Raw genomic sequence first — 22,755 nt, 5'->3', positions numbered from 1 at the left:
ATTTTAGGTATTTAGGATTTAAATGCTCTCTTAGTATTCCTAGGCCTTATTATTTTGTCTTTAGACTATCTCAAATATAACCTTTTGCAAATTAAGTAGAAAATATAAAGTTGTGCTGTTTTTGTTCATTCAGGATGTTATTCATTTGGGGATATTGATAGTATAGCTTTGATACTTATTTATTGGTAACTTCAGTGTAAGATGCCCTCAGACAGGAAAATCGGAATTCTGATCAGTTTTCCTGAATTTTTTAGAAACCCAGCTAAAAGCTTTGGTCTATTGCTATTCATTGGCCAAACTTGTTATTTTTGAGATTATTCTATCAATGTGAATTAAGTGATACCATAAGAAAATAGCAGAACATTCAACTTGAGCACTGTCTGTGCCCATCCCTATGGGATATGTCAGGGGATGATAAATGTTTAGTAGAAATACACATAATACTGACATAGCTTGTTGCTTCCTTCCTAATGGAACTCTCGTTCTTCATGGTCCATCACTGTTTTCTCTTGTTAAGCCATTTTTGATAAACTGAAGCAGAATTAATGCTTTTTGGGGCAATGCTGCTATAGCACTCAGTATAAATGTTATATTGCTTAGAATAGTCTGTTGTGTTAAGATTTTCTCTTCTCCTTAGCTCCAAGATTGAGATAAACTGATAACTATTTATTTATTTTGCTGTCATATTCCTTTCAAACATTTCTTTTTTTATTTTTTATTTTTTTTTGAGATAGGGTCTTGTTCTGTTGCCCAGGCAGAAGTGCAGTGGTGCAATCTCGGCTCACAGCAACCTCCGCCTTTTAGGTTCAAGCGATTGTCCTGCTTCAGCCTCCCGAGTACTAGTATCGCAGGCGTGTGCCACCACACCCGACTAATTTTTGTATTTTTAGAGACAGGGTTTCGCCATGTTGGCCAGGCTGGTCTCAAACTCCTGACCACAAGTGATCCTCCCACCTTGGCCTCCCAAAGTGCTGGGATTACTGGCATGAGCCACCATGCCTGAACCCTTTCAAACATTTCTATTAGGATCAGGCCTCACATCCTCTTTAACCAATCTGATTATATTTTACCCTGGCCAATGTGGCTTATGCTTTCCAGGATTGAAATATAAAAAGAACTGGAATTACTCAAATCAGATAAAATCTTTTAGATCTTTCCACGTATTAAATTATGTCAGGTGTATGGTTATGAATATGCATAATCTTGCCATCCAGCAGTTCTTCAGATACTGCTGACTTTGGCATACAAACAGGGAACACACATTATTCTCTGTTTTGTAAAGGGAAAATGGTTTAACCAGAAATCCTACATATCAGCTTGTTTTGCCACTAATCCTTTGAATTAGATTTTTTGGGACATCACAAAGCTGAAAAAGTTTTTTCCCTAATTCTTTGCTTGATAAATGGCTGGAATAGTTATAGTTTTGTTATTGTGTATCTTGCTGATCTATATATTTTTTCCTGTGTTTATTTTTGAGACCGGGTCTTGCCCTGTTGCCCAGGTTGGAGTGCAGTGGCGTGATCATAGCTCACTTAACCTACAACTGCTGGGCTCAAGTGATCCTCCCATTTCAGCCTCCTGAGTAGCTACAACTACAGGCGTGTGCCACCATGCCTGGCTAATTTTTACAATTTTTTTTTAGAGATGGGGTCTCGCTATGTTACCCAGGCTGATCTCGAACTCCTGGGCTCAAGCAGTCCTGCCTTGGCCTCCCACCGTGCTAGGATTACAGGTGTGAGCCACGATGCCTGGCCTTGAAATTTTTTTAATAGAATTAATCATTTAGGAATCAATTTATCAGTATTGTTTGTAGTGTTCAGTAAAATGATTTATATTATAGTTAGTTGTCCTATTGGAGTTTTGTTTAATGAAAAAGCTGAGGGTTGGGATTCAGAATATACTTCCTGTTTTTCTGTGATGTCTTTTAGAAGCCTTGTATTTTGGAAATAGTTGTTCACCAGTTATATCTGGCTGAAGAAGAGTAGATATCACTTAGGGACCAGACTGAAAGGTGTAGGTGAGACATTAACATCTGAGGGCAGTATCTCTGTAACATGTAATGAGCAGTGATTAGAACACTGAAAATAATTCAGACAAAAAATGAAAAATAAAAATCAAGGAGGAAGAAGTGCTACAAGTTGGGTTTAGCAGGATCTAAGGCTTAGAAAGAAGAAAAGGGCTGGGCATGGTGTCTCACACCTATAATCCCAGCACTTTGGGAGGCTGAGGTGGGCAGATCACCCAAGGTTAGGAGTTCCAGACCAGCCTGGCCAACGTGGTGAAACCCCCTCTCTACTAAAAGTACAAAAAAATTAACCGGGCATGGTGGCGTGCGCCTGTGATCCCAGCTCCTCGGGAGGCTGTTGCAGGAGAATCGCTTGAACCCAGGAGGCGGAGGTTGCAGTGAGCTGAGATCACGCCACGCCACTGCACTCCAGCCTGGGCGACTGAGTGAAACTCTGTCTCAAAAAAAAAAAAAAAAAAAGAAGAAGAAGAAGAAAAGGCACAGGAGGGGAAATCAGAGGGACAGAATTGGTGGGGAGCAGTTAAATAGTTTTATCAGATGTGATCTTCTGCTATCAGTGATATGAATTGTTTTTCTCAAGAGCTTGATATGTAGGTCTGAGTTTTAAAATACAGGAGGCCAGGGGTTGCTCACGCATGTAATCCCAGCATTTTGGGAAGTCAAGACAGGAGGATTGCTTGAGACTGCAAACATACAGAAAAGTAGAGAGCGGCTGGCGCTGTACTCCAGCCTGGGCAACAGAGCAGGACTCTGTCTCAGAAAAACAAAACAACAGGCCGGGCACAGTGTGTGAAGACAGGTTTTAATAACACTAGGGTAGGCTGGGCACGGTGGCTTACGCCTGTAATCCCAGCACTTTGGGAGGCTGATGTGGATGGATCACCAGAGGTCAGGAGTTTGAGACCAGCTTGATCAACATGGTGAAACCCTATCTCTACTAAAAATACAAAAATTAGCTGGGTTTGGTGGTGCGTGCCTCTAATCCCACCTGCTTGGGAGCCTCAGGCAGGAGAATCTCTTGAACCAGGAGGTGGAGGTTGCAGTGAGCCGAGATCGTGCCACTGCACTTCAGCTTGGGCAACAGAGTGAGACTTTGTCTCAAAACAAAATAACAAAAAAATCTACCGTGAGTAGTAAAATGAACCCCTCATATACTTATCACCTAGCTTCAACAGTTACAAGCTTAGGCCAGCTTTGTTTAATTTGTACACTGGTCCCTTCTACTCTTCCCATTATTTTGAAGCAGATCTTAGACATACCACTTTATCCATAAATATTTCAGTATGTATTTCTGTGTAAGGACTTAAAAAGATAATACCATGATTACACCTAAAATTAAAATAATAAAATATCTAGTCACTGTTCTGTTTTACCCATTCTTTTAAACTTTGTTTTTCAGTTTCAGTCAGGCTTCCAAGAAAACTGATAACATTTTGATTGGTTGGTTTCTCTTATATCTTTTTCATTTCACAGTACATTGTGATTTAATGATTTATCTCTTAAATCTTTTTCAGTTCATAGGTTCCTCCTGTCTCTTTCTTTTTCCTTGCACTTCATTTGTTGCAGAACCTTTGTCCTGTGGTTTCGCACAGTCTGGAGGAATTGGGGAAAGTGGCTGTCTAAACTGGTTCCCTCCTTTCCATTACTGCTGCAATCAAGATGTTAGGGGGCCCACAAGCAATGGAAGCACCCAGAAAATTATTGGCTCTAAGTATGAGCATAGTTCTGAAATCATACTTCAGGTTTAGATTGTGCTAGTCATGGGAAGGAAATTTTTTTTTTTTTTTTTTTTGAGACAGAGTCTTGCTCTGTTGTCCAGGCTGGAGTGCAGTCGCACAATCTCGGCTCACTGCAAGCTCCGCCTCCCGGGTTCAAGCGATACTTCTGCCTCAGCCTCCCAAGTAGCTGGGACTACAGACGCGTGCCATCACACCCAGCTAATTTTTGTATTTTTAGTAGAGATGGGGTTTCACCATATTGGCCAGACTGGTCTCGAACTCCTGACCTCAGGTGATCCATCCACATCGGCCTCCCAAAGTGCTGGGATTACAGGCGTGAGCCACCGTGCCGGCCTACCTTAGTGTTATTAAAACCTGTCTTGACACAAAAACCTCTAAACAAATGTTTACAGTAGCCTTACTTGTAATCATTGCAAACAGCTCGATGTACTTCAACTAGAGAATGGATAAACACACTGTAGTACAATGGAATACTACCCAGTAATAAAAAGGCAGAAACTATTGATGTGCACAACAGTGTGGAAATTGGAATATTTAAGGGTTTAAATGGGTTAAAGAGTGCCAGCTTTTGGCAGTTTTGTGTGGCCAATAGGAGGTCCTAGTCTCTTCTTGCTCAGTCACTAGCAGACAGTATCCCTTTTTTCTTTGTCTTCACATCTGAATGTATTGAACTATGAGTCCAAACTGGGAAGGGATTAGGCTGGAACAGGATTTGTTCATTTTGGTCATAATTGAAGTTGGAAGAGATTATTAGCATAGACGTTTCTTTGCCTCAAGTCTTCATTGTTTTTGACCTCTGGTTACTCATTTTGGTATGTTCTCTCATTTTTTATTTTCATAGTTGCCAACCCCCGCCTTTTTTTTTTTGAGGTGGAGTTTCACTGTGTCGTCCAGGCTGGAGTGCAGTGGCGTGATCTTGGCTCACTGCAACCTCTGCCTCCCAGACTCAAGCGATTCTCTTTTGCCCAGGCCAGAGTGCAGTGCTGTGATCTCGGCTCACTGCAACCTCCACCTCCCAGGTTCAAGCGATTCTCATGCCTCAGCCTTCCAAGTAGCTGGGATTACAGGCGTGCCACCACCATGCCTGGCTAATTTTTGTATTTTTAGTGAAGACAGGGTTTCACCATGTTGGCCAGGCCGGCTTTGAACTCCTGATCTCAAGTGATTCAACTGTCTTGACTTCCCAAAGTGCTGGGATTACAGGCGTGAGCCACCGCGCTCAGCCAGTTGCCAAGCAGTTTTATGCATTGATCATTTGTTGTCAGAAATGATCTATTTGCACATTTTTAGTCAGTTTATATTTAAGAAATTATAGGAATACTTACACACCAGGCTGTAACTTAGTGTTGGCTTTGAAAATACGGAGTTAGAGACATCATTGTTATTCCCAGAGATAAAAAATTTGAAGTGGAATTTTACAAACCTTGGCTGGCATGGATAGGGGAGAGAAAAATTTGGAAAATTACTTTTAATTACTTCTACAGATTACCTATTTATTTATTTACTTACTTATTTAGAGGCAAGGCCTGGCTCTAACACCCAGGCTAGAGTGCAGTGGTGTGATCTCATCTCACTGCAACCTCCGCCTCCTGGGCTCAAGCCATCCTCTGACCTCAGCCTCCTGAGTATCTGGGACTACAGGTGTGCACCTGTAGTGACTAATTTTTGTATTTTTGTCTAATTTTTGTAGAGACAGGGTTTCATCATATTGCTTAGGCTGGCCTTGAACTTGTGAACTCAAGTGATCTGCCTGCCTGGGCATCCCAAAGTGCCCAGCCTCATTACCTTTTAATTAATTAATTAATTAATTAATTTGAGACGGAGTCTTGCTCTGTCGCCTAGGTTGGAGTGCAGTGGTGCGATCTCGGCTCACTGCATCCTCTGCCTCTTGGGTTCAAGCAATTCTCTGACTCAGCCTCCTGAGTAGCTGGGATTCCAGGCACCCACCACCACACTTGGCTAATTTTTATATTTTTAGTAGAGATGGGGTTTCACCATCTTGGCCAGGCTGATCCTGAACTCCTGACCTCGTGATCCACCCGCCTCGGCCTCCCAAAGTGCTGGGATTACAGGCGTGAGCCACCATGCCCGGCCCAGATTACCTTTTATGAAATATTTTAACATGCAGAAGAGAATAGGACAAAATATAATGAACACTAACCCACTGCTCAGCTTTATCAGTTCTTCATTTTCTGCCGTATTTTTTCCCACCTTTTTATTTATTTTGAAAACGAAACCTCAGACACAAAGTTACCTTATTTATGAATGTCATGGTAATAATTTGTTTGCTCATAAATATTTGGGTATGTTATATTTGGTATTTTAGCACATAGTTTATTAAGAAATTTCTGAGTTTTAGTTCTCTGAATTGCATAATAAGCTGCTGAGTTTTATGGAATCTGACGGCTTAATTTTATGGATCACATGGTGTATGTGTAAATGTGCTGCAGTTTGCAGTGTGTTAACAAAGCCCATTAGCTGTTTGGACTTTATATCCATAGTTTCCAGCAGACAGAAAACAATGCCTGATTTGCATATAAACATTTAATTGTACTGCCTATAAGAAGTTCAGTAATATACTCACCTTAGGATTAATTAACTACAAACAGCTGCCTAGCCCCAGGAGATTTTGGGCTGGGTAATTTTGTTACTAAATTTTAATAAGAACCTAGTCATGATTTACATAGATTTCATACCAACACTATTTCAGTATTTTATGAACCTTTGTAATTGGAAAACTCTGATGCTAATCAGCAGGTACATAAAATCAATAGTTAAAATTCAGTAGCTGAAATTAGTTCCAGAATAAGTGTTATCCAAATGAGAAACTAGTTGCTGAAACTTCAGGATGGAAAAGTTGTTTAGACGGAAAATAAGAGAGATACCTGATAAGGGGGAAAAAGCAAGTTGCACAATATGTGTAGTGTGCAGTTTTTATAAAACAGCACCCCTTTCCTGTTTTTTAGTTGTGTATGAGGTAGAGAAAAGTATAAAATGATGCTCTAAATTGGAAAATTTGGTAGGGGTGGGCTGGGGTTGGAAATGGGAGGGGTGAAGGGCCAGGTAAAATAGTTTCCTAGGGTGTTTGTTAATGATGCAGAATCCTGGGCTTCACAGCCTGAGTTGGAGTTTCAGAGTTAGTGTATCCAAGACCTAGGATTCTACCTTTGTAACAGGTGCACCAGGTCATTTCTCTGTAGGTGGTCCTTATACTAGACTAATGCTGTAGAGGAGATTGCAGACTATTTCTCCTGATTCATCCATTTGTTTCTTACCTAAATCCTCATGGAAGTAGCATTTGTGGTCCTTTTACAAAAACCTATTTAGGTAAAAGTGATAAATGTACCTGTGGTTTACAAAAAAAGCCTGAAGCTGGGCGTGGTGGTGGGCATCTATAATCCCAACTATTTGGGAGGCTGAGGCAGGAGAATGGCTTGAACCTGGGAGGCGGAGGTTGCAGTGAGCCGAGATCCAGCCACTGCACTCCAGCCTGGGCAACAAGAGCAAAACTCCGCCTCAAAAAAAGAAAAGAAAAGAAGATGCCCGAAGGGGGTGGGAGTGGGGCAAATGTAGATTAAATTTTTCAAAATATGAAACTACAAACAGAAACAAAAGTAGAGATCATAGTAAAAAGAACCACCCTGCTCATGCGAGGATATTTCTGGCTGCCTGGGCTGCTATAATGGTTTGGGGACAAAGTAACATCTGTGCATGTAGTGGTGCTGTGTAACACAACACACTATAATAATTTTGAGATCCGATCACAACTGGGGCTGCTAAATTCAGCATTAAAACTATTCTATCATTTTGAGTTTCTTTCTTTCTGTTTCTTTGTTTCTGAGACAGTCTCTCATCCAGGCTGGAGTGCAGTGGCAGCAATCGTGGCTTACTGCAGCCTTGACCTCCTGGGCTCAAACAGTCCTCCCACCTCAGCCCCCTAAGTGGCAGGGGACTATAGGTTTGCCACCATACCTGGCTAATTTTAGTATTTTTTGTAGAGATAGGGTTTTGCCATGTCGCCCAGGCTGGTTTTGAACTCCTGGGCTCAAGTGATCTGCCCACCTCAGCCTTCCAAAGTGTTTGGATGACATGCGTGAGCTACCGCGTCTGCCTCCAGTTTGTGAGACCTGCTCCTGTTCCTTTCTTATGTGGAAATGTGACCCAGCCGTGCCTTAGACTAGATAAGGACATTTTGTTATCCTGCACATCTATCTTGAGGAACTATAGAGGGCTTTCTCCCTTAGCTGGGGAGGTGGGAGGTTTTGCAAATACAGGATGCTATTTGAATCTTTATCTTTTGATTCATGCAGCTAGCAATTGAGCTTTTTTATTTTTTATTTGATTTATTTATCTATTTATTTTTTGAGACGGAGTTTCGCTCTTGTTGCCCAGGCTGGAGTGCAATGGCGTGATCTCGGCTTACTGCAACCTCCACCGTCCGGGTTCATGCGATTCTCCTGCCTCAGCCTCCCGAGTAGCTGGGATTCCAGGCGCCTGCCACCATGCCCGGCTAATTTTTGTATTTTTAGTAGAGACGGGGTTTTACCACATTGGCCAGGCTGGTCTTGAACTCCTGACCTCAGGTGATCTGCCCACCTCGGCCTCCCGAAGTGCTGGGATTGCAGGTGTGAGCCACTGCGCCCAGCCTAATTTTTATTCATTTATTTATTTATTTGAGATGAGTTTTGCTCTTTGCCCAGGCTAAAGTGCAGTGGCACGTGATCTCGGCTCACTGCAGCCTTGGCCTCCCGGGTTCAAGCAGTTCTGCCTCAGCCTCCTGAGTAGCTGGGACTACAGGCGTGCGCCATTACACCTGGCTAACTTTGTATTTTTACTGGAGAGGAGGTTTCACCATCTTGGCTAGGCTGGTCTCGAATGCCTGACTTCAGGTGATCCGCCCGCCTTGGCCTCCCAAAGTGCTGGGATTATAGGCGTGGACCACCGCGCCCGGCCAGCAAGTAAGCTTTTTAAAAGTGCCTGGTGTCAAAGGGCTTAATTCAGCATGGGCTGGCAAGAATTTAAACAGCTATTTGTCAGGCCATAGAAATCTTTTGCAATCGAAACTATTTCTTTATACATCTATGTATTATTTAGATTATTAAAACAAAACATTACTTTGCAAAATTAACCTGGTGTCAGGAAAGACTACAAAATGGAAGACTAGTCTGTATTTAAAGAAGAGCAAAGAGAGTGACAACTAAATGCAGTGTATGGTGCTTGATTGGATCATGGGTTAAAAAAGAATATAAAAGCTGTTACTGGGGCAACTGGGGAAATTTTAAGCTAGGTTATATGTTTGTTAGATGATATTTTGTCACGGTTTTTTTTTTTTTTGAGAGATGGAGTCTTGCTCTGTCACCCAGGTTGGAGTGCAGTAGTGTGATCTGCAACCTCTGCCTCCCGGGTTAAAGTGATTCTCCTGCCTCAACTTCCCAAATACCTGGGACTACAGGTGCATGCCCCCACGCCCAGCTACTTTTTGTATTTTTTAGTAGAGACGGTTTCGCTATATGTTGGCCAGGCTGGTCTCGAACTCCTGACCTCAAGTGATCGCCCACCTCCTCCTCCCAAAGTGTTGGGATTATAGGCGTGAGCCACAGCGCCCAGATCCGCCCACCTCATCCTCCCAAAGTGTTGGGATTGTAGGCGTGAGCCACACGCCCAGCCTATCATGGTTTAATTTCTAGAGCTTGCTTACGCTGTTGTGATTACTAGTCTCTTATATGGTGCAATTATTGTACATTTTCTGTATTTAAGAGAGTATTTTGATAATTACCTAGTAAAGAAATGCATTGTGTTGGGAGTTCTTTTGGAAAGTGAAATTAAGAAAGTCTGTATTATCTTTTTATAGATATTGAAGCACAGATTCGAGAAATTCAAGGCAAGAAGGCAGCTCTTGATGAAGCTCAAGGAGTGGGCCTCGATTCTACAGGTTATTATGACCAGGAAATTTATGGTGGAAGTGACAGCAGATTTGCTGGATACGTGACATCAATTGCTGCAACTGAACTTGAAGATGTAAGTTACAAATTATGTACAAGAGGCAGTTATTTTTTTGAGAGAGCAAGAAATATGAATAACTTTTGTTTCAGCCATCTGGTTTTATCTGGAGAAACATTTTTGGGATCTTTTAGAGGATAAAACTACTGGAGGTATCCTCTCTAAGGTTCAGAAACTTCACTGGAAATGCTTTGTTCTGAGAATTTATGGTAAAGACTAGTTTGTTTATCCAGTGAAGCATCTGCCAGCCATTACCTTTATAAAGTTAAGAGTAAAGTAAATCCCTACCATTACTTATTAGCTCTATCTAGAGTAGCCTGTGTGAGAAGTGACTTAATTGTAAATAGCCGTCTGTCCTTGTGATTTGATTACTGACTTGTACTTGATACTGTTTTTCTCCTCTTGGTATCTTAATGTGAATGGATTTTCTTTTCTTATCTTTTTTTTTTTTTTTTTTTGAGACAGTCTCACCTGTCATCCAGGCTTGAGTGCAGTGGGCTGCAACCTCCGCCTCCCGGGTTCAAGTGATTCTCCTGCCTCAGCCTCCCAAATAGCTGGGATTACAGGCGCCTGCTACCATGCCTGGCTAATTTTTGTATTTTTAGTAGAGATGGGGTTTTGCCATGTTGGCCAGGCTGGTCTTGAACTCATGCCTTCAGGTGATCCACCTGCCTTGGCCTCCCAAAGTGCTGCGATTACAGGCTTGAGCCACTGCGCGCGGCCTGGAATTTTTCTTAGTACTGATATTGATGAGCTTTTCATGTCTGTTTGAATTCCTATGGAGGAGGACTGCCTTTCATTTTGAAATCTGTTCCCTCAAAGCATTTTTTATGTATTCCAGGTAGCTTATATTTTATCAGACCATTCCAAACTCTAAATTTGGTGATTCAGTTACAGATAAACTTTATTTTATGTATATAGATTATCAAACTGGTTTTTTTTTTTTTCATCTCACTCTTGCCCAGGCTGGAATGCAGTGGTGCAATCTTGGCTTACTGCATGCTCCGCCTCCAGGGTTCATAGCATTCTCCTGCCTCAGCCTCCCGAGTAGCTGGGACTACAGATGCCTGCCACCATGTCCGGCTAATTTTTTGTATTTTTAGTAGAGACGGGGTTTCACCGTGTTAGCCAGGATGGTCTCGATCTCCTGAGCTCGTGATCCACCTGCCTCAGCCTCCCAGAGTGCTGGGATTACAGGCGTGAGCCACCGCGCCTGGTTATTTTTTATTTTTTTTTAATTTTTGGATAGGTGATGTATATTTCTTTTTTTTTAATTATTATACTTTAAATTCTAGGGTCCATGTGCACAACGTGCAGGTTACGTATGTATACATGTGCCATATTGGTGTGCTGCACCCATTAACTTGTCATTTACGTTAGGTATATCTCCCAATGCTATCCCTCCCCCCTACCCCCACCCCATGACAAGCCCCGGTGTGTGATGTTCCCCATCCTGTGTCCAGGTGTTCTTATTGTTCAATTCCCACCTAGGAGTGAGAACATGCGGTGCCAACTGGTTATTTTTAAGAAATTCAAGTCACATTTTATAGTTGGCTCTCTTCCTCTTTTTTTTTCTTGAGAGAAATTTAAAAATCCCAAAAGGTGAAATTTCTAGAAGCCAGTCATGGACTAGTTAGCACTTTATTTGGGGGTCTCATACCCTAATTGTAAAAGAAAGTGATAGCTATATGTTTCAGAAGCTGAGGGGGAAATTGTCACTTTATCTTTAAATAAAATAAGTGAGGTGTTAAGATCTGGAGAATTACCCCGTGTTGCACTTTTTATTTTTTATTTATTTTTATTACAATAGAGATGAGATCTCACTATGTATGTGGTTTTGTTTTTTGGAGACAAAGTCTTGCTCTGTCGCCCAGACCAAAGGCAGTGGCCAGATCATGCCTCACTGTAGCCTTCGCCTCCCGAGTTCAAGCAATTTTCCCACCTCAGCCTCCTGAGTAGCTGGGACTACATATGCACACCACCACGCCTGGCTAATTTTTGTATTTTTTTTGGTAGAGACAGAGTTTCACCATGTTGCCCAGGCTGGTCTTGAACTCCTGGGCTCAATTAGTCCCTCGCCTCGGCCTCCCAAAGTGTTGGGATTATAGATGTGAGCCACCTTGCCCAGCTGGGTCTCTGTTGCCTAGGCTAGTCTCAAAACTCCTACACTCAAGCCATTCTCCCACCTTGGCCTCCCAAACAGTTGTACTTTTTATACTAGAAAAGTAACAGTATAACATTGTTCTGTTTAAACATACTACTGGGGCAAATACATTTAAAATTAAATATTTGTTTCTATGGTTGTTAAATTGTGTTAAAAAACATGAGTTAAAAAAAGAAAGTAGAAAGTTCTAAAATAAGCTGTAGTTATCAAGTTGAAAAAACATTTTGTCTTCTGTGAAAAAATTAAATGCACAGGTTTTTCTAGTCCATACCTACTTTATCTTAATTGACGTCTATAGAAAATATTCCTTGCTTAATCATTTTAAAAGTAAAGATAACTTTACTGAATTGAATTTAATAGGTTTTTGAAGTGAAAGAAGACCAATTGTGTTTCTAAGTTTTATGAAGGAGGGCTTAGACATCACACTGTCAATAGATCTTTTGATTTCATTTTGAATCTTTGCATATTCTTTCTAATTTTTAAGTTCTAACATTTTGTTTATGGCTTTTTGGGGGGTTTTCATTGCAGGATGACGATGACTATTCATCATCTACGAGTTTGCTTGGTCAGAAGAAGCCAGGATATCATGCCCCTGTGGCATTGCTTAATGATATACCACAGTCAACAGAACAGGTGATCTTTCATTTTAAAAGCATAGTTTATTCAGCTAAAGAAAAGTGAATGTCTGAGTTCCCATAGAAACCCATAAATTTTAGGATGCTTTAAGGATAATTATAAATAATAACTTATTTTGTAAAGGTGTAATCTTTTTCTTTTTGACAGAAGGTTTTGCTGTGTTGCTCAGGCTGATCCCAAACTCCTGGGCTCAAGCATTCCTCCTGTCTCAACCTCCCAAGTAGTTGAGATTATACACACAGGCTGTCATGCCTGGCTGTAATCATTTAATGAAGCATTGAACTATGGAAATGTGGATATGTATATTACCTTGTTTCCATGTGCCTTATTTTTTTATATTAACATTTATCTGTGAAACGGTACGGAATATTAGTAGGCATGTATTAAACATTTGTGCTTTATGGTGTTCTGATTTTTGTTTATGATATTCTGTTTTGTTATTTTAATAAAGTGGATATTAAGTGAGACATACCTCTTTTCAGTATGATCCATTTGCTGAGCACAGACCTCCAAAGATTGCAGACCGGGAAGATGAATACAAAAAGCATAGGCGGACCATGATAATTTCCCCAGAGCGTCTTGATCCTTTTGCAGATGGTAATTCTTTCCCACTTTTCTATAAGTATTCAGAAATTTATTTGTATTAAGTTGTCTTTAGCCCTTTGATTTTTTTTGGCATGCTTCTGAATTTGCTTTTCTTTTTAAAAATCCCCCTTACTATAGATTTGTATAGATGTGGTTGAAGTCACAGATGCCATATTCTTCATCTTTATAATGCAAGTTTTCTTTCCAGGTAGAAGGACAAGAAAAAAATGAGCCAATGCCATAGAAACGCAAAGGGTTAAAGGTTTTACTTTTACTTTTGTTTTGGGTACGCTTTCTATACTTGGAACAAATGTATTTTTCTGCTCAAAATACTTTCAAATTATTGAAAGTTTTCATTCCAAATCCTAGATTTTTAGGATTGTTACCCTTGAGAAACTGTTTCTCACACTAGAGCTCCCCCCATAGTGCTCTAAATATAGCTTAGTAAAGGCACCTACTTTGCTCTAAGCATACTTAAAGTTAAAACAAAAGTATGTATACGAAGAGTTTGATATTTTTAATAGTTGGAGTCTGTTTTGCTAATTTTAGTGTGCAAGTCAGCACAAGGGGCATAGTGAGCCTGATGGAAGCTTTCCTCAGGTGAGTGAGTTTCACAGTCAAAATTAGGTGCCTGTTTCTTAAAATTAGATTCTGCTGCAGGTTTACATACTAGACTTTTCAGCCTGCATGAATTAGTAGGGATATTCTTTTTTTACTTGCATAATTGTAATTGATTTAAACATGTATGCCAGAATTCACAGGCCCATACTAACTGTCCTTAATTTCTTTCCTACAGCAGTACTGCTATATGCCAGTCCTGTCTGCATTCTTAAGGGTGCAGTTCAACACATCCTCTCTAGATTATGGTGAAAAAGTATTCCAAAGGAAGTCTTATCAGAGCTAGTGTCAGAAAGAATGACACTACCAATTGGGCATGATCTTCAGCATAGGAAATGTCTTAGAATTTTATTATTTTTTCCTAAATTGTGATGCTATACTACTTGTATAGCTAGTTACCACATTTCTAAAGCATAGTGTGCCTCTGTGAATCTTGTTATATACTGTTTGGGCTTCTGTAAGATATTTTGAAGTTTGAAAAGCAAATACTGAAACTTTAACCAAGAGACTGACACATCTCTTTGTACACCACGTTGCTTCTGTGTGCATCATAATAACTGGTAGAAGTAATATATTTAAAGTAATATGTTTCCAGTTTTAATTTATGCTTTCTAAGAAATAAAAATATGTTTTCTGGGTCAACAAAACTTAAAGCATGAAGCCCTTTTTAGTAACGTGACATCAGAATAAGATTATAGGTATATTTTTAAAATCAGATTTTCTAAACTACAATTGTTTTAGAACACTGTATGAAGAACTTATCTAGTCATAGTTATTTGTAGTCAGGATTTTAACAGCTTGCAACAGGTAATGTTTTGAATATAAATATCTTTCCAAAGTGTTACTAATGGTAAAGAGATAATTTTCTAGGCTTCTATTCTGCTGCTTGAAGTCAGAACTGCTGATGGAGACAAAGGCACGAAAGTGTACGTATTCCGGATTAGCAACCCAGGAACCCATCACTTCTGAAGACTCTAAACTGTGCTGTCATTTTGTTTTTATATGCATTAAAATATTTGTTTTAAACTGCTGTAGATGTTTGTGTTCAAACAGGTTAAATTGATCAGCAAACTCAATAAAAAGTAAGATGTATAATTATTAAAAGTTTTCCATCAAAAAATAATTTAAATGATTATGGAATAACATAATATTTAGAGCAGGGCAGATAAATCAGTTGAACCTGCTTATTTTTTATTTATTGTACTCTTTTTCCTGTTGCTGTTCTTTTCTGCAGGAGGGAAGACCCCTGATCCTAAAATGAATGCTAGGACTTACATGGATGTAATGCGAGAACAACACTTGACTAAAGAAGAAGTATGTAAACCTGTCTCCTGTTTTAATGGTTGCGAAAGAATATAAATACAGTTGTGATTGACAGACTGTTAGGTTTCTTTTTTGCTATTTGCTGCACAAATATTTTAATAGTATTAATAAAAATTAACTGAGAAAGAATCTTACCCCCAAATTATACCACCTTCCAAGTAAAACTTTTCATTTCTATATCCTTTTCTAGTCCTGGGCCCCTTGGCTGTATATGTTTGTATGTATGTGTCTCACAAGGGATTTTTTTTTTTCTTTTTTTTTGGACACAGAGTCTCACTCTGTCATCCAGGCTAGAGTGCAGTGGCGTGATCTCGTCTCACTGCAATCTCTGCTTCCCAGGTTCAAGTTATCCTCCCACTTCAGCCTCCCGAGTAGCTGGGAACACAAGCGTGTGTCACCATGCCTAGCTAATTTTTGTATTTTTAGTAGAGATGGGGTTTCACCATGTTGGCCAGGCTGGTCTCAAACTCCTGACCTCAGGTGATCTGCCTGTCTCGGCCTGCCAAAGTGCTGGGATTACAGGTGTGAGCCACTGTGCCTGGCCATTACAGGGGTGGTTTCTGTGTGGAGAAGGTTGATGGTGTGTATCTGAACTCAGTATGTTAGGGAAAAGTCAGAGTTCAGTGTGAGATTCTGTAAGTTTCGGTTTGGATGTTTAAGTGGAGAATTTTGAATAATTCCTTTTGGCTTACAGAGATTATGCCATTTTGTCTAATAACTGCCTACTTTTTGTTTGTTTGTTTGTTTTGAGTGGAGTCTTCCTTTGTTGCCCAGGCTGAAGTGCAGTGGTGCGATTTCAGCTTACCGCACCCTCTGCCTCCTGGGTCCAGGCGATTCTCCTGCCACAGCCTCCCGAGTTTCTGGGATTGCAGGTGTGCACCGCCATGCCTGGCTAATTTTCATATTTCTTTTTTTTTTTTTTTTTTTTTTTAGTAGAGGTGGGGTTTCGTTATGTTGGCCAGGCTGGTCTCGAACTCCTGACCTCAGGTGATCTGCCCGCCTTAACCTCTCAAAGTGCTGGGATTACAGGTGTGAGCCACCGTACCCAGCCTCCTCCATTACTATTATGAATATATAATAGATTTTATATGTTGAATGAGTTAAATGGGATGGTAAAACCCCATTTTAACAGTACAGAGTGAATTAAATGTGCATCCATTATCACTATGCATATTTACATAATTTGTCAGTATAAATAAAACAATTTTATTTTTATCTTTTACCATTTTTCTATCTTGTTCCATAGTCTTAATTGCTATTTATATGAGTTTTGAAGAAAACCCTATTTTTCAGTGGAAGCATTATGGTTCTCCATTGTTGACTGAAGATTTTACTTCACCTCCAGTATATAAACTACAGTGTGCTATGTTACAAATTCTGAACTTGCTTATCTTTTGTTTAGAAAGGCATTATGTAAAACAAAATAAAGACACACAGACTATGGAACCAGCTAGCGTAGAAAGGAGATCACCAGTACATAGAAAGGAGAATGAGCAAAGTATAAAATAGGATGTTAAGTGGAAGTGATTGCGCTAATGGTAGAAAAATACATTGAAAGCATTTTAAAGGTAAATACTCACTGTTTTTTTCAGCGAGAAATTAGGCAACAGCTAGCAGAAAAAGCTAAAGCTGGAGAACTAAAAGTCGTCAATGGAGCAGCAGCGTCCCAGCCTCCATCAAAACGAAAACGGCGTTGGGATCAAACAGCTGATCAGACTCCTGGTGCCACTCCCAAAAAACTATCAAGTTGGGATCAGGCAGAGGTAATTTCTTTTTGTTTTTTGTTATTACTGTTAAAAAATTTGTTTCTGTTATGGACTGTATTAGTCTGCTTGGGTTGCCATAGCAAGATACCACAGACTGGGTGCCTTAAACAACAGACATTGATTTTTTTCGCAGTTCTGGAGGCTTGAAATCCAAGATCAGAGTGCCAACAGGGTTGGTGTTTGTTGAGGGCTTTCTTGCTGTGTCCTCACATGGCCTTTCTCTGTGCCAGCAAGCTCTGTTGTCCATGCTCTTCCTATGAGGACATCAATCTTACTAGATTAGGGCCCCACCCTCATGACCCCATTTGACCTTAATTTACCTCCCTAAAGGCTCAGTCTCCAAATACAGTCACACTGGGGGTTAGGACTTCAACATACAAATTTTGAGGGGCATGCAATTTAGTCCATATTATGGAATAAGGAAAGTTCTTTTTAGAATATTAAATACAGACCTGTAGGTATGTTACATTGTGGAGGTTGAGTATGATATAGTGGTCTTCCTTATCTTCTAGATAGATAACTTAAGCCCCTCACTACTGGCAGCAAATAGGCAATGCTACTCCTTTCTCTTGGCCAGTCTACTCTCCTACCTTTTTTTTTTTTTAAACATTTGTTTTGGAGGCTGAATGCATTGGCTCATGCCTATAATCTCAGCACTTTGGGAGTCCAGGTGGGAGGATTGGTTGAGCTCAAGGAGTTTGAGACCAGCTTGGGCAACAGAGGGAGACCCTGTCTTTACAAAAAAAAAAAAAAAAATTAGCTGGGCATAGTGGTGCATGCCTGTAGTCCCAGCTACTGGGGTATGGGGGGTGGTGGGGGCTGAGGTGGGAGGATCCCTTGATCCCCGGAGGTAGAGGTTGCAGTGAGCTATGATCGTGCCGCTGCATTCTAGCCTGGTGACAGAGTAAGACCCTGTCTCAAAAAAACAAAACGATGGCATCTGTAAAATCTTTCTTAGAAATGTATTTCCTAGTTCTGTAGAAATGGTTGTATTAGATGTTTTCTATCATTTAATAATATACTTGCAGACTAAAAGATATAAGTGCTGCATACAAGTAGCTAATTATGTTAAACTGTCATATGTGCCTTTATTATGTTTGTCATTATCCTGAATAGAAAGGTCTTTAAAATTGATTTTTTAGAAAGCACTTGAAAATATTTAATCATTGCTAGAAAAATAAAGCGGCTGGGTGCGGTGGCTCACGCTTGTAATCCCAGCATTTTGGGAGGCCAAGGCAGGCGGATCTTGAGGTCAGGAGTTCAAGACCAGCCTGGCCAACGTAGTGAAACCCCGTCTCTACTAAAAATACAAAAAAAATTAGCTGGGCATGGTGGCGTGTGCCTGTAGTCCCAGCTACTTGGGAGGCTGAGACAGGAGAATCACTTGAACCTGGGAGGTGGAGGTTGTAGTGAGCTGAGATTACGCCAATGTGTTCCAGCTTGGGCAACAGAGTGAGACTTTGTCTCAAAATAAATAAATAAATAATTAAAGCTACTCTTTTGCTTATGCACCATTTCCCTTCCCCTCTTGGAGACTCTCATCATGTACCATTAATTTTTTTCTCCATACTAGATTATCAGCACCAGCAAACATGTTTTATCATGCTTTGTCTTAATAACAGCAACAAAAAATCTGCAGAAAACATCTCTTAACCCTCATTCACATCCTCATTCAGCTACAATCCTGTTTCTATATCTTTTTAGAACAAAGTGCTTTGTTCTTTGTTTTTTTCTTGAGGTAGGGTCTCATTCTGTTGCCAAGGTTGGAGTGCAGGGGCGCAATAATAGCTCACTACAGCCTCCACCTCCTGGGCTCAAATGATCCTCCCACCTCAACCCCCCAAGTAGATGGGACTATAGACACGTACCACCATGCCTGGCTAGTTTTTTATTTTTTGTAGAAACGGGTCTCACCATGTTGTCCAGGCTGGTCTCAAACTCCTGGGCTTAAGCAGTCCATCTGCCTCAGCCTTGCAAAGTGCTGGGATTACAGGCATGAGCCACAGATGCCTTGAATGAGTTGTTTGTACTTGCTTTCCCTGCTTACATAGTTCTAGTCTTATGTAATTTCTAGTCTTTTTACGTAGTTCTAGTCTACTCCACCTAAAATCTCTTGTCAAGGTCACTTGGCCCCTAATTGATAAATTTAAAAAGTGTATTTTCATTTCTCACATGACAGCATATCAAGAATATTTGACATTTCTTCATATCCTTTTCTCTCTCAGTCTCTGGGTTTTAGTCTTTCTTGCTTCCCCTCAAAATCTCAGTGGCTACTACTCCTTAGTCTTGTTTGCTGGATCCTCATTCTTACCTCTGAACTTTGGGGTGTTATAGTAGTGCTGAGTCTTTTGGATTCTTTTCCATCTGTGCTCAATCCCTAGGATCTCATTCTTGTCTTTATGTACCATTTGTATAAGATAGCTGCCAAACTTACAAATCTGTCCTCTGCTTCTGTTCCGCAGACTTGCGTATTTGTTCAGCTTGACGTATTTATTTGGCTGTTCAATGGGCATTTCAAAATCAGTATTTCTAAAAGAAAATTATTGATTTTCTTCGCATATATGTCTTCTCAATCCTGCTCCCCTGGTCTTTCCTGTGTCTGTTTGGCTCAAGCAAAACATTTAGGGCTGGGCAGAGTGGCTCAGGCCTGTAATCCCAGCACTTTGGGAGGCCAAGGTGGGTGGATCATTTGAGGTCAGGAGTTCAAGACCAGCTTGGCCAACATGGTGAAAACCCCGACTCTAGTTAAAACACAAAAATTAGCCCGGCATGTTGGCAGGCACCTGTAATCCCAGCTACTTGGGAGGCTGAGGCAGGAGAATCACTTGAACCCGGGAGGTGGAGGTTGCAGTGAGAGGAGATCGTGCCACTGCACTTCAGTCTTGCGACACAGCGAGACTCTGTCTCAAAAAAAGAAAAACAAGAACAACAATAACAAAAAAACATTTAGGGAGTCATCCTATACTCCTTATTCTCTTACCCCATATCCTACCCATATACATTTTCTTGGCATCACCTTTAAATATATTAAGGAGCTAGCCACTTTTCATGATCTCTGCCTCTACCATCCTAGTCTATATCACTATTAGCTCTAGCCTAGACTGCTATAGATTCAATTTATAAACCAAGAAAAAACTTATCAGATCATGCAGTATTTCCCCAAACCCAGAACTGGGATATATAAAACCTAATACATAATTTCTAAACAATTTAGTTTAAGGTGAGGACTTCTCATTTGCTTGGTTATATGTAGGAGGGATTTGGTTCTGCTCAATATAAGTAACTACTAGCTTTATTTTTAATTTTAATTTTAATTTTTGAGACAGTCTTGCTCTGTCACCCATGGGTAGCTGGAGTGCATTGGTGCAATCTCAGCTCATTGCAATCTCCGCCTCCCAGACTCAAGTGACTCTTGTGCCTCAGCCTCCCAAGTAGCTGGGATTACAGGCATGTGCCATCATGCCCAGCTAATTTTTGTATTTTTAGTAGAGACAGGGTTTCTCCATGTTGGCCAGGCTGGTCTTGAACCCCTGGCCTCAAGTGATCCCCCCACCTTGGCCTTCCAAAGTGGTGGGATTACAGTTATGAGCCACCATGTCCAGCCAAGTAACTAGTAACTTTAATTCTATGGATGACATTCAGTACTAAGTTTGAGAAAGAGAAAGAAGTTTGTCCTCCTGGTAATTGTTTAACTGTATGCACATAACTAGACACAAGAGCTGATATCTTTCTTTCTTTTTTTTTTTTTTTGAGACAACAGTCTTGCTCTGTCACCCAGACTAGAGTGATGATTTTGGTCCCCTGCAACCTCCACCTCCCAGGTTCAAGTGATTCTCCTGCCTCACCCTCCCAAGTAGCTGGGATTACAGGTGCCTGCCACCACGCCTGGCTAATTTTTAGTAGAGACAGGGTTTCGCAGTGTTGGCCAGGCTGGTCTCAAACTCCCGACCTCAGGTGACCCACCCGCCTCGGCCTCCCAAGGTGCTGGGATTACACGTGTGAGCCACTGCGCCTGGCATGAGAGCTGATATGCTGATATCTTTCTTATAAAAACTACAGAGACTCGGCCAGGCACGGTGGCTCACGCCTGTAATCCCAGCACTTTGGGAGGCCAAGCGGGCGGATCACCTGAGGTCGAGAGGTTGAGACCATCCTGGCCAACATGGTGAAACCCCGTCTCTACTAAAAATACAAAAAATTAGCCAAGTGTGGTGGCAGGCACCTGTAATCCCAGCTACTCAGGAGGCTGAGGCAGGAGAATCGCTTGAACCCGGGAGACAGAGGTTGCAGGGAGCCGAGACTGCGCCATTTCACTCTGGCCTGGGTGACAGAGTGAGACTCTGTCTCAAATAAATAAATAAATAAATAAATAAATCAGAGACTCAGACTTTTTAAAAAATTTTGTTCATTTAATACAACTGTACCCTAGTCATAATTGTAGGAATTACAATAGATAATAGAATTCATTTCCCACCTTTCCTTATAATTCAGCAGGAGGGACAGATGCCAGAATGGAGATTTTAAACAATTTGTGTGCTTTATTTACCTAATCCAGAATTTTTCAACCCTGAGTAATAGTAAAATCTTTTTTTTTTTTTTTTTTTTTTTTTTTGAGGCAGAGTCTCACTCTCACCCAGGCTGGAGTGCAGTGGCGCGATCTTGGCTTGTTGCAACCTCCGCCTCCTGGGTTTAGGCAATTCTCATGCCTCACCCTCCTGAGTAGCTGGAATTACAGGTGTGCACCACCACACCCAGCTATTTTTATTTATTTTTATTTTTTATTTTTAGTAGAGATGGGCTTTTGCCATGTTGGCCAGGCTGGTCTCAACTCCTGGCCTCAATTGATCTGGGCCTACCTGGCCTCCCAAAGTGCTGGAATTACAGGCATGAACCACCATGCCCAGCCCTGAGTAGCATGTTTTTAAGGGAAAAACTATTGAGTCTTAAACTTGTTTAAATGGTACCATGCAAATTTGCAAACATAAAGGTAGATGAAGTCCTTGTGTCTATAAGAGCTCCCAACTTTCCCAACTTTTTTTCTTTTTTTTTTTGAGACGGAGTCTCACTCTGTCGCTCAGGCTGGAGTGCAGTGGTGCTATCTCGGCTCACTGCAAACTCCGCCTCCCGGGTTCACACCATTCTCCTGCCTCAGCCTCCCGAGTAGCTGGGACTACAGGCACCCGCTACAACGCCTGGCTGATTTTTTTGTATTTTTAGTAGAGACGGGGTTTCACCATGTTAGCCAGGATGGTCTCTATCTCCTGACCTTGTGATCCGCCCGCCTCGGCCTCTCAAAGTGTTGGGATTACGGGCGTGAGCCACCGCACCCGGCCGAGAGCTCCCAACTTTAAAACAAATATATAAAGTACATTACACATCCTGTGGAGTACTTACGAGGCAGTATATAAGTACAAATTTTGTTTTCTTTACACTCAACTCTATGCTACTTTGATATGATACTATCTTTATTGGTGGAGAGTCTTTTGCTATTACATGCAGTCAGTTGTCCAACTATTACTCTCTGTTTGAACTACTGTGGAACCCTTGATGTTACTTAAACCCACCTCTCAGCCTGGGCAGCATAGTAAGACTCTTATCTCTCCAAGAAATAAAAAATTAACTGGGTGTGGTGGTGTGCACCTGTATGTAGTCTCAGCTACTCAGGAGGCTGACATGGGAGGATCGCTTGAGCTTGGTAGGTGGAGACTGCAGTGAGCCGTGATTGTGCCACTGCACTCAACCTGGGCGACAGAGTGAGACCCTGTGTCAAAAAACAAATGAAAATCCACCTCTCATCTTTTTTCATTAATCTTGCCAGCATCAGCTAGGGTAATATTATTTGGTACACACGTAACTGTACATACAAACTGATCTCAAGATTGAAATCATGTGACGGTA

The 22,755-nt window shown here is 41.0% G+C and overlaps 1 protein-coding gene across 5 annotated transcripts in view; it reads left to right on the top strand.

Annotated features, from left to right (window-relative positions):
* The window catches only part of SF3B1 (splicing factor 3b subunit 1), a 43,185-nt gene that overhangs the window by 1,547 nt on the left and 18,883 nt on the right, over positions 1–22,755 (top strand). For 2 of the 5 annotated variants that reach the window (XR_004670259.3, XM_003825304.5), the window contains exons 2-6: positions 9,617–9,783; positions 12,458–12,562; positions 13,048–13,162; positions 15,003–15,082; positions 16,684–16,854. Coding sequence is in view for 4 of the 5 variants with exons in the window: in XM_003825304.5 (XP_003825352.1) it covers positions 9,617–9,783; positions 12,458–12,562; positions 13,048–13,162; positions 15,003–15,082; positions 16,684–16,854 (638 nt within the window). In the remaining variant the exon portion in view is untranslated. Of the gene's footprint in view, positions 1–9,616; positions 9,784–12,457; positions 12,563–13,047; positions 13,163–13,234; positions 15,083–16,683; positions 16,855–22,755 lie in introns of those variants that run through there. The other 3 variants (XM_063595510.1, XM_034954736.3, XM_063595509.1) reach the window with 3 other exon arrangements.

This window comes from Pan paniscus, chromosome 13, assembly GCF_029289425.2.
Source record: "Pan paniscus chromosome 13, NHGRI_mPanPan1-v2.0_pri, whole genome shotgun sequence".
Taxonomy (NCBI): Eukaryota; Metazoa; Chordata; class Mammalia; order Primates; family Hominidae; genus Pan; species Pan paniscus.
Note: the sequence above shows the minus strand (reverse complement) of the source record. Positions and strands in the feature narration are given on the sequence as shown.